Source organism: Vicugna pacos, chromosome 16, assembly GCF_048564905.1.
Source record: "Vicugna pacos chromosome 16, VicPac4, whole genome shotgun sequence".
Taxonomy (NCBI): domain Eukaryota; kingdom Metazoa; phylum Chordata; class Mammalia; order Artiodactyla; family Camelidae; genus Vicugna; species Vicugna pacos.
The window spans coordinates 30,826,280-30,838,644 of NC_133002.1; the positions used below are offsets into that span (position 1 = coordinate 30,826,280).

At 41.4% G+C, this 12,365-nt stretch overlaps 1 protein-coding gene across 2 annotated transcripts in view; it reads left to right on the forward strand.

Annotated features, from left to right (window-relative positions):
• The first annotated feature begins 332 nt into the window (after positions 1–332).
• Positions 333–12,365, forward strand: part of CA10 (carbonic anhydrase 10) — a 519,450-nt gene continuing 507,417 nt past the window's right edge. The window contains exons 1-2 of one of the 2 annotated variants that reach the window (XM_072938631.1): positions 417–478; positions 708–1,336. In XM_072938631.1, the coding sequence (XP_072794732.1) occupies positions 1,276–1,336 (61 nt within the window). In that variant the 5' untranslated portion in view covers positions 417–478; positions 708–1,275. Of the gene's footprint in view, positions 1,337–12,365 lie in introns of both variants that reach the window. The other variant, XM_006218377.4, reaches the window with a different exon arrangement.

The following is a 12,365-nucleotide window of genomic DNA, read 5'->3' on the forward strand; positions in this document are numbered from 1 at the left end:
CAAATCCTAGAGGGTGATAGAGGCAGCCGGGGCGGGGCGGAGTGAGGAGCTGGAGCCCAGCACTGGGGCCCAGGCGGCTGCTGTGGTGGCCCGAAGCTCCGATGCTCAGCCCTCTGCTTCTCATTATGGCCGCGTTAAGCGTCACCTCCCAACCGCATCCTGCTGCCTCCGCCCCCGGGCACGGGGCGGCTGGTTTGACACTGAGGCTCCGGGCGGCAGCGAGGACGCTCACCTGGCGTAGCCCACCTCCCTCCTCCTCCACCCCTCCCCCACCTGCCCTCCACCTCCCCTCAGAATCGGGAAGCGTCGGGATCCATAGGCGAGGCAATAACGACCCCTGCAGTTGCATTGCGGAAAATCGCGGCGGCGGCGGCGGCGGAGGCAGTGGCAGTGCTAGTTGCGGACGATGGAAGCGAGGCAACTGGCTGTTCTGGGGAACCCAGGAAAATAGCAAAGGAACAGAAAGCGCGCGCGCAAGGTAGGGAGCCCGCGGGCTCCCGATGCTCCTGGGTACCCGGCTCCCCACGGTTCCGGCTCTGCGCCTTGGACGCGCCGCCAGAGCCGGGCTCCGAGGCGGCAGGCTGCGCGCGGACTTGTGTAGCAGGGAGGGTCGGCGGAGGCAGCTGGCAGCCGGCAGTTTCGGACAGTAATCCCTGCCTCTTTCTGTCTCTCTCGATTCTGTCTGCTCCTCCTCCCGGCGGAAGCAGGAGGTAAACGGCCCTGGAGCGGAACAGCCACCGTCTGACCATGCCCCGATGAGGAGGGCGGACTTCGAGGGCAACTCGTCGCGGACTGCCTGGGCTTAGCCAGCAAGCTGCGAGCTGCCAGCGGGACGGAACTGCGCGGCACGGCCCGGCGGGGGGCTATCTTCTATGTCTTCTTGGGGCGCAAGGCGGATCGGGGTCTCATTTTTGCAGGAAGAGCCCTGCACTGGTGGCTTCAGGTGGCTGTCGCCGCCGCTGCTAGTGCTGTTTCTGCCCCTTGTGCGAGGAGCAAAGACCGGCGAGCGGGGACACTTCCCGGGCAGCGAGGCATCGGATATGTGTCAGCACATCTGGGGCGCACATCCGTCGAGCCCGAGGGGAGATTTGCTGGAACAATTCAAACTGCGATATTGATCTTGGGGGTGACTGTCCCTGGCTGGCTGTCTGGTGGGAGTGCGAGTGTGCGCTCGCTGGGAAGTGTGTGCGCGTGTGCATGTGTGTGTGCCGTGTGGGGGCCCCCCTTCCCCCCTGTTTTCCCGTCGAGTGATGCACTTGGAATGAGAATCAGAGGATGGAAATAGTCTGGGAGGTGCTTTTTCTTCTTCAAGCCAATTTCATCGTCTGCATATCAGGTATGGGACGCGCTGGAGGCACAGGCGGGATCGGGTTATGTTGTGATCTTCGGAATGTATGAGGTTTTATTGTGTGTAGATATTTAAGTAGCCTCTCGGGGTGGGACGGGAGAGAGGTGGTGGCAGAAACCCTTTCAGCTTTGCAGGTTTGCTGTTTTCAGAATTGAAAACATTCTAAGCCCAAGCGTGTGTGTGTGTGTGTGTGTGTGTGTGTCTTGTGGGTAGTATCTGAATGGAGTCCTAGAATATAGTAGGGGTGGGGGCCCCCTGAGAAAGAAGAGGCAGATGGGTGCTGATTTTCAACTGCTTTCCTGGTTGAGAACTCTGACATGGAAATCTGATCCTTGGCAACCCCCACCACCATCCCCTGGCTTTCAGAGTTCCCAAACTCGGTGGTTCCTGTCCGAAAAAAATGGATGCAGAGCCCTGCCCTGGTATCTAGGCACTTTCAGGAGACTGCAGGAGGATGCGGGGCCTGGAGAGTACCAGCAGGGACTAGAGAGATGTAGAGGTCCTCCATGCCTTCCCCCAAACACATCAGGACCACCTCAAATAAAAGCAAAACTCATCTGAAACAACACAATATTATAAATACCACTTTAGATCCCAGTCTTTCCTAATTCCCAGTGGCAAGAATGTACTGGCTCAGACTTACTGACCTCAGGTTACTTGTGCCAGTCTGTGGTGTTAGGAGCCAGTGGGAAGCCAGGGCATTGAGCTGAAGGAAGTAGAGCTTGTGCCTGCCAGTGCTGTGTTTCTGTGTTGGAAAGGATTCTGATTTCCAAGCAATGTCTTCGTAAGTGCAGGTGTGGAGTGAAGATGTGAGAAAAAGCCCCAGGATCAGCAGTATTCTCCAGTTCAGTTCAGTGCCTCCTCTTTGACAATGTCCCCTACCATTTCCCTTCACACTTGTCATTTAAGCACCCAGAGTAAGGCCCATTTGCACTACTCCCTTCTGCCTGCATTCCCTCTGCAGAATTGGGGACTCAGCCAACTTCCCATGAAGTCAACAGAAGAGGAGAGCAGAAACCTTGCCCCTGTGAGCAGGCATATTTGAGCTATGTTGGGGTGGAGGGAGATGTTTCCTGCATCTTCCTTCAGCCCAGCCAATCCCCACCCTTTAAGCCTGACGTGATTCTGGATATTAAAATCCCTTCTCTGCCCTTATCTTGGACCCAGTTCCAAATACTATTATTCAGGGCAGGAATAGGGGAGATCTTTTATTTGAAATCATTCTGTTTGGGGCTTGACCACCTTACTTAGAAATTTACCTCTATAATACTTTAGAGATATGTCGTGTACCAAGAAGACAATCAGAAGTGCCCTGGGGCTACCCCACATCTTCTACTCTTTTCCCCATGCTACATCTAAGAGAAAAAATTTGCAGGTGACTTGTAATGGTTTATATCAGTCATATGTCCAGGGATAGACTGGGTGGTGTCTTATATGGCCACATTTTACATCTTTCTCTTCTATTTGTTTCTTATAAACTCTCTCTTTGTTCCACATTATTTCACCAGTTATAAAATAGCCTTTCCCTGTCTCTTTCCAGCATCATAAATAATTTTCAAATCAGACAATCAGGGTCCCTTTAAGATCTAAAAAAGGTTAACATTCATTAAGGCTCTGGACCTCCCCATCCTTTGTCCCCAACCCCTATTCTGCATTTGGTCAGACCGGCACAAAGGGAAACCAGCTGAGAATGCATTCTGGTCTTAGTCTCCAAAAGAGGCATTAGTGGGATGCTTGTCACAGCTATACTTGGTTTGGTGTATTAGCAACTAAATTATATAAATAGAAGCATTAGGAAGGTTTTTTTTTTTTTCCGACCCAGGAGAGGTACTATGGCCTTTCACATGTATTTACTAAATAATCACCATTGCTATGTAATGAGGAGATAAAAGTGTAAGCAAAATTGCTAGCTATTAACTAAACATGGAAAACTAGGTTAGCGTTCCAGCATTAATTTTACTTTATGAAGACATTTAGGCACAGATGCAACATTATGTACTCTATATTTACACGTCCATAAACTTTAAAAGGTCATTCTTCCTCCAGGGCCAAGGTGGCCTCCTCTCTCTATAAGCAGAACTGTTCATTCAGAGATATCCCATGTATGTCACAATTCCGATTAGTAATATATTTATGACTCACAATTGCCACAGTTTGGGGGACTTTGTTTTCCCATATGGCAGCCTTAAGGGGCATATGAATGCAATGCACTACAGTTAAATAATTGTGACTCAGGCAGAGTTTAGTGGAACTATCATTTCTGTTTCCATGATTTGCAGTTTTAATTTAATCATGACTTAGCTTTACCAAAAGGAATATAAGCATGTATTCATAGAACCTACTCAACCTTAAATTAAAAGAAAAAAAAATCTATCTGCTATTTGGGATGAATTGTTCTACCTAGTAAATGGGTACTAATTCTTACTGAGTTACCAGGCGTCAATGATTGATGCATTTGTAGAGTTGGTTTCATTACTGAGAAATACCAGACAAGAAAAGGTCAGCAAAAGTCTGCAGTGTAAACATTCTGCAGAAGAAAAATTTTGGAAGTAAATTCGGTCTGTAGAAGGTATATTAACTGAATTTCAATTGGCTTTCAGGAACACTCTGGTACTTTGTAACTTAGTGTTTTGTTAACCAAAGCTTCCCACTCTCATCCCACCTCACCCCCTAAATTTAAATTATACCCAAGGGAGTTTTCTCTCTGGTCTGTGTGGCAATATTGCTTAAAATACAGACACCAGGGCTTATTTGTTTGCTAGCTCTACATTAATCATTTGGTTGTGATGAAGCTGGGGGTCTGCTAGCTAGCTTAGTCAGGCTTGGCTGGCTGCTGGGGAGGTAGCATGTGTGCCTTCCATTTGAGAGAATTTGGCTATTTAAACACAACACAGCTAGTCTGAAGAGGGAATGCCATGATCTGGAAGTTCTTGGGGCTCCACGTTAGATTCAGATCTCATTGTATTGAAAATGTAAGGCAGCCAAGATCTGTGGAGATGGGGGAGAGAGAGAGAGAGAGAGAAAACCAGGATGATATTTCCCTGTGCTAGCAGGAGCACCACCCCTTTCTTACAAAAGCAGCTCAGATCAGCGAGAATGATACATAGCAGCACCAGGAGAGAATTTCCTGGTCCAAAGACAGCTGTCTGATTTAATTTACACAGCACATCTGACTTCCTTATAAGTAACTTTACATCCTTGTCAGTTTATTCATAATAATAACAGCAATAGTAATTAGAATTATATGGTACTTTCACATGCATTACATAATATTGAACATATTCTAACTCATATAGTCTCAGAATTTGTAGGGTGATTTTATAAATGAAGCAACCAAAGCCCACAGAGGTTCAGCTTGGAGGGTTCACACCCGGTTCTGAGTCAAAATTTAGTATATCACTTATGTTTTGGTGCAAGATTTCTTTCAAATGTTCTTATTAAGTATTTTTTATTTTGATGTCTCCAATTTAAAGAGTAGGTTGCATTTAAATGTTGTAAGTCTTAGAGAGTTTGGAAGTGGAAGTTTAGTGTGATTACGGTCTAGGGCTGGAATTAAGATAGTGTTTGAGTTGTACATGACTCTGTCATTCAAACAGATGAGACTGTTAACCTGTTTGTCCCCAGTGCCCTATGATCAGCAATACCTATAGGAAAGGAGTATTTCATACATTCTTTCCTAATCTGAAAATTAAAATGGTTTCACATCAACCTGTTTACATGGAAGAAGGGGATAATAGTACATACCTCATATGTTTGCTCTATGATAAAATGATAATATGGTCAATGCTTTTCATTTAGCACAGTGTCTCAGGAATAGTAAGCTTGCAATATATATATATTTTTTCCTACAAACCTGGTATTGCATGAGTTTGTGAGGAATAGGAATAGAACCTTTACTTCCCTCCCTAACAACTTAAGAGCAAAAAAAAAAAAATCGTTAGTGCATTTTATAACATTGAGCACAAATCCTACTTTCGATAAGGTCTTGGCTTAACAACTTTGAAACGTCTCAATTTTCTTTCTAGTATGGTAACATTAGGCTTTGGTGTATAGTTAGAGTATAACCCACTTTATCCCTGTAAGCCCAATATTGAGGTGAGGCTTGGAAAATTTCATCACCTGAGAACCTGCTTATTCCCAGGGGAGCAACAGAATTTTTTTTTCCCTCTTTTTGCTTGTAAATGATAACTCAATATAGTCCCAACTTTAAAGTGCTTCCAAAATGGCAGACTACATATGCTGTCAATATGATTTGAAGTAAAAAAATCCCATTAAATAAAAAGAGAGCTCCACCCCAACAAAGAATCTGATGATCTTATTGGCAGTATTGTTTCTTTGAGTCCAATTTCCCATGTAATGTTGCATAGTCTCATCATTGACAGAAATCATAGATGAGGCTCTATTGGCAGTGAGATAAGAGGCTTCCTGAGTAATACAAAATCCCAGGGTGGGGAAAGAATTGTCAATGTTGAGAAACATTTTCTTATGTGGGGAGAAGGTGTATATGATTGCCACCCTAGGCAGTCAGTGCTTAACATCCCAATTTTTCACCTTAATTAAGCATTACATATTTGGGCCTGGGGTTTAGGTAAGGAAGAGATCCAGGGATCATAAATGTATATGGTAGCAGGCCACTGTAGAAAGGAAATGGAAGTTAGAAATCCACCCTGCAATCGAACTCTGCCTTAGTTACTTACATGACTGGGCAATTCTCTTAACCTTTTAGAGTCTCAGTTTTCTCGTCTGTGAAATGAAAAGTTATATCTTCTTTGCGTATTTCAAATAATTGTTGAGGGAAACATCAGAAAATGACCCTGAATCTTCTTTGTGTTATGTAAATGTAAAGTATCTCTCTCTTTACTGTATTATAGAATGACCCGTGCTTAAGATATAGTTACAAAGAGATACATACACATAATGTAGAGTGATTTAAAATAATATGAATAATGCTTAATGATTAAAATAGTTATGAAAGCAAAGTTGTCATAGACAAAATGTATCATGATATAAAACAGTATGAATAATGCCTAATTGTCTGATAAAGAACATAAATGCTGTGGAAGAGAAAGATCCAGACATGAAGGAAGAAGAGGATATTAGATAGTAGTTAGAGGTTAAGATAGAAGAGATAGAGGGGACCACATCATTTAAAGGAGTGGAATACGAATGAGTAAGATGTACAGAGAAGACTGTCCTAGTTGGAAAAGAAAAAACAAATTGACTTTAGGAAATACTGGAAAGTTGGGAGAAGCCCACTTAGGGAGGTGTTGAATTGAGAGAATATGGAGTGTCCTAATATATTTAATTTCCTGGTAATTTTTATTTTTTTAATTATAGATCTTTACATGAATTCAGTGGATTGAACTTGTGAAAAGTTGTTTGAAATTCTAACATTTCTTTATTTTTAAATTTGTGTTCCATGTTTCCAACTATTGCTGTACTTCACATAGCTTGTAGTCTATTTGAGGTTGTGGACAGTTGACTTTTAGGAGGACTTTGGCGTTCTCATCTGTAAAATGGAGATGATACTTATTTACCAAAGTTTTTGATCTTACAGGGTAATTGTAAGAAATAAAACAAATGCCTAGCATGGTGTCTGGAATACAGTAATCACTGGCCAAATTACACGTATCGTATGAGAGTAAGCATGGGCTTTGGAACCAACATAGGCTGAAATATGAATACTCCCTTCATCATTCACTCTCTGGTCTTGGAGAAGTTGTTTACATTCTCCGAGTCTCTGTAAAATGAAGACTGAGGAAAATGTACATGAGATTCTGCCATGGTGCCTGACATGTGGTAGTCACTCAGTGGACTGGAGATGCGCCCATAAAATCATCATCCTCATTGCCATCAATAATAATCCTTATTTTTGATATTTTGGGCCTGTTTTTATAAATTACAATTATTCAGTCATTTCTTCTGTGTTCAACAAAACAGTATTGCCAGCTAACTACATGCCAAGCATAGGAGTTACAAAAAAGACCAAATGACACTTGGTCCTTAGAATTTACAAGATGGTATACATGTTATGTGACAGATGTATGTGCAGAGTACTTTGGAATTATAAAGAAAGAGCAATACATTCTGTTGTTAGAAGTTGGCAGATGCAAGTGGGGAAGGGGAAGGGTTGATGGAGGAGAAAACAATTGAACTAGGGCTAGAAGGACACATGAGATTTCAAAGGAACAGGAAAAAGAAACACACATACCATGAGGCAAAAATAGTATATTCTGGACAAGAAAGGATGGAAGAAAAATCCCCAAAGTATCAGAAGTATGCTGAAATGAGCATATAAAATAGATGGGTTGGATTAAATGACTAGATATATTGGCTAGAATTAAAACTTGGGGTTAATGTGAAGGAGCTTGCAAGCTAAGGTAAGAAGTTTAGTGTCTATCTTTTAGTTATGAGGAGCCAAGGTAGAGATAAGGAAAATGACATAATCAGGTTTGTGTACAATTTAATGATACTTTTATACTTTGATTGCAATAAGCAATAACTTAGAAATGCAACTATTTGTATGCTTGTCAACCTTTATTCTTGCCCATAAAACCCATTAAAAAATTGGTCTAATAGATCAATTAGGTCATTATGGGACATTCTGAGGGAGAGACTTAAAAAAAATAAAAGACCGTTGTCCTATCTCTTATGGACCTGCTATACCATAATCTTTGAGATTTGGTATTTTCATAATAAGTAAATACAGATGTCTCCAATTTTGTATTTTAATAATAATAATAATAATGCCATTAGATAAAGGCTAATGAATTATCCACACACATCTTTGTGTTGTGAAGAGTAATTGTGTGCCAAGCAATAGATGAACAGTTTGGCAGGAAACAGATGCTTGAAGCATGGCAAAGCACTGTAGGGCTGCTTTACCTTATTGTACTCTGTACAGCTCTCATTTCCAATAGACTGCATGTTCACTTAAGAGAGTATATTCATGGTCCACTAAATTATATACCCATTTTACCCTTTCAGTGGTCTAGTTAATATAGAGTCCAGAGACCTAAAGTGAAATGACTTCATTTACTTAATCATACAAAATTTATTGAGGGTGCACTATACTTAAGGTACTGGAGATCCAACAGGAATGAGTAAGACAACTGACCTTTCTTTCCAGGAATTCATTATCTTCTAGTAAGACACTGATTTTAAACATACCAGTAGTTATAGCAGAATGTGATAAGAATTGCAGTGAAAAGAGATACGGCAGCGTGTGAGTAGGGCAGAGAAGTGGTGTCTAAGTCATTCTGGAGGTGGGAGGAATAGAGGAAGGAGAGTAAGTAGTGTCACAAGGTGTGTCAGGTGAGTATTAAAGGAAGCTAAAGAGTTGGCTTTGGGATATTTTTGCTGATCGACAAGGCATGTGATGGGGGAGGGATGATCATAGGAAACAGCATTTTCAAAGACAAGGCGATCAGATAGGACATGATGAACTCAGAGGACGGTCAGGAGGTGGAGTATGATGGATGAGGCTGAGCTAGAAGACCATTGAGGAAATATGATTCCAGTAACAGTAATATCTTACATATAATAATAGTCAGTGAAAACTACCCATTGCTTCTCTGTGCAAGGAGGGCATCTTTTGAGGCCCAGGAGGGTAGGTCTAGTTTATACCTTTCTCTTCTTTAGGAGCAGACCAATCAGGGTTAGATCTTTTGGCTCTTGTCCAGCTATGCTCTGTTTGGCTCAGATCACTAGTTATTTTCCAGTATCATCTCTAGTTCCAGGTAGCTTTCCAGAAGCTTTTGTGATAATGTAGGTTTAGATTACAGAATTTGTCTCCTTACTTAGCTTGTATCCATGCATTTGTACCCTAGGAAAAAGAGCCAGGACTTTGCTGGTTGACTGGATTTTGCAGCATGGCAGCTATCATCTTATTCCCTTTCATAATTGAATCTTTCCTGAAACTTTTTGCTATTTTCATTCCATGTAACCTTAAACAAAACTTTAAGGGATTTCTAGCATGTAGGGGCAGGGTGGGGTGCTGTGTATGCTAAGAAATGGTCTGGGATTGACTTTATAACAAAGCCTTAATTACTTTTATTAGCAAGATTGGACTGGTAATGGGGTAGCCAGTGTTTGGGTTTGATTTTATTTGCATTAAGGTGCTATCAGGGTCAGGATAGAGGTGGAAAGATCTTTAGTGGTTGTGAAGGAGACAGCCTACAAATGCCTTTCCCTCCTAACCTGGGAGAGGTGGAGCCTTTGTCACAGTAAATGCAGAATTAATCTTTAACTTTGTCCAATACTTTATGCCCTGAGGCCAAAGGGGCTTGCAGTAGGAAATTAAGCCTGTGCCTTTCAGGTGAGCTTTCCAGAGCCAAGTCCTGCTGTCTTCATGACACATTTGGCAGCAGTGCCAGAGTTGGAATAAACATATTTACTGAAGGATATGAGTCAGCGTATTCCTCCTGTGCTCCCTCTTCCTGCTGTACACACAGCTACCTTTCACCCTCAAGGAAAACAATTTTGATGGCAGCATTTATTGAGTGAGCACAGGCCATTCCTCCTCCATGATTTTGGAATAATAATAAATACCTTATAGTATTTTTGGAAAGGACAAATACAGGTGCATGTCTATGGAAGGGCCCTCTGTCACTCTGAAAGGGTTTAATGTCTTGGTTTATCAATCCCACAAATGTTAATAAATCCCTCCTATGCATGAGGCAGTGGGCCAGACAGAAGATAAAATGTAGTAAGCCAAATGACTGTGATGTTTACCCTTGTAGAATGTATATTTAGGGATCACATTTTTCCCCCAATGCCCAGCCCAGTACCAAGCATTTTCGTAGATACTCAATAATGAATGAGTGAATTAATGTATAAATGAATAACAAGGAGTGATTCAGAATGGCTTTCCTTTCTTCACAGGAGACTAGGAAACAGGATTCAGATTTTGTGTAGAGGCTGAGGGAGAGAAAATGAAGAAGACATCTCTGTTAGCTGCCTTTTTGCTTCTATAGCATGGAGGTCTTTAAGCATGCAGAGTCAGAACCTGAACCATCCCAGGGAGCAACTTATCATAAACTTTTTTATTTCCTTCTCAATCTCAACTCTTATCTGCATTTGACAAACCAGTGTTAGTTGGAGCACTTAATAGTTGTTTAAAATGTATTTCTGCCCCTCTGTATTTTGTGATACCACACTGTAAGACTTCAACTAGGGCAACTGAGGATCAATAGATGCATTGTTGTTCTTTGTCCATGACATCTCTGTTCCTGTTAAAGGAGATTGCTTAGATGTGGTGTTTTCTTATTGGGTTCCAGCTGAGGAGAAGTCAGCACCTGAGAAAGTTCACTGTTCTTTAGTTAGTAATGAACTAAAATGCTTCAGGGGAAAAGCCTACCCACCCTTTAGTATTGGTTGATTCAGAACAACGCAGAAACTGGTTTCTAAGGTGTTTTCAGCCTTGTGTGAGAAAACTTTACTTCTCCTCTGACCTTTTATAACAGAACTATGGTGCCCACTAGTTCTTACTATAAGGGAGAGTCAGGAGCCCAGAAATTTAAAGAACATAGTGGATTTGCTAATCTTGGCTGCATATTCTGCCTGCAATCTCTAGTTGATCTTTACAGCTTTGAGGAAACGGTCAGTTGGATGGTTTACTGTTTGTTTGCTTGTTAATTTAATTATAGAGAAAAATAAGGGGAGGTTATAGAAGAAAGACTCCTACTGTTAATCTTGCAGTAGCTATATGGAGATTATACTGGTAGTTAGAAGGTGAGGCATCTATGAGTAATACATGTCTGTTAGATAGCCTGGATGTGAATGGAAGTATGTCACTGGCTGTCTGTCTTGCAGTACGCTGTAGTGGTACCAGCCCTTTGTTGTTTGCATCCTATAGAATGAAAAATAAAGTGGTGAGATTATTATTTTCTGTATCTGTAATAGGTTCCACCTCGGTTTCTCCACTGTGGTGAAGATGTTCTTTGAGTTTGCATCTTTGAATTTCTGTGCTGCAGTGGCTAAATGAGAGTCGTATGCAAATAAAATAGTGCATGAGTTGGTGCAGCCCTTTTTTTTTCTCTTCCTCCTGCTTTTAGAACTGCTGAAATTAGGGCCTGATTGAGCCAGGTAAAGTTTTATAACGTGCCATATCTAAAGGTAAGATATGTTGAAGATATGTTGAGAGTTTTATTTATGCATTTGCTATTTAGGCTAATTGTGTGTTCAATTGAAATGTTCCTCCTTGATCAGTGCTCCTTGCAAGCCAAGGACTGTATATGCATGTGTGTTACTGTCACAAACATGAGTGATACTAGAAGTCATTGAGTTAATTTTAATGCTAAATATGGAAGAATAATAATACGAAAGAAAATTTAGGAAAACAGATTTCTCATAGACTAAATTTTTATTTACCAAAGTTTGCAATTATACTTTTTCCCTTACAAAGCTTTATACTTAAAAAAAAAAAAACCTTTTACGTTGTATCTTAAGTATTCCCCCATGTTGCTTCCTGGTTGTGTTAGATAAGGAAATCCAGGACTCTGTGACTGGTAAACCCCCCAATCTCAGTAACAACACAGTAGAAGCTTACTTCCTGCTCACATTAATTGTCTAATATGTGTGTGGGTGTGTGGTGGTGTATAGAGGCTTAGGAGGGGGAAGGGATAAAGAGAAGGAATCCTGTCTCTGTAGTGACTTGGGAGTCTCAGGCTGATAGAGTCTCTGCTGTCTTCAAGACATGCTTCCAAGTTATTCTTAGCATCAACATTAACAGTTAGAAAAGAGTATGAAGGAGGATTATGGGAGAGGTGTTTATGGGCCTAACAGGAAAATTGTGTACATCACTTCTGGCAACACTTTATTGCAAAAGAGATTAGGAATTATAGGCTTGTCTTGTGCCCAGAAAGAAAAGAAAAATGTTTTGGTGAACAACTGGCTACTATCTGCCACTTTAACATTTATAATTTTCATTGTAATAGTTCCATAATAATTTATTAATCTAAAATAGCATTATTTATATTTTTTCCCATTTTTGAGAATCTATGTTGTTTCTAGTTTG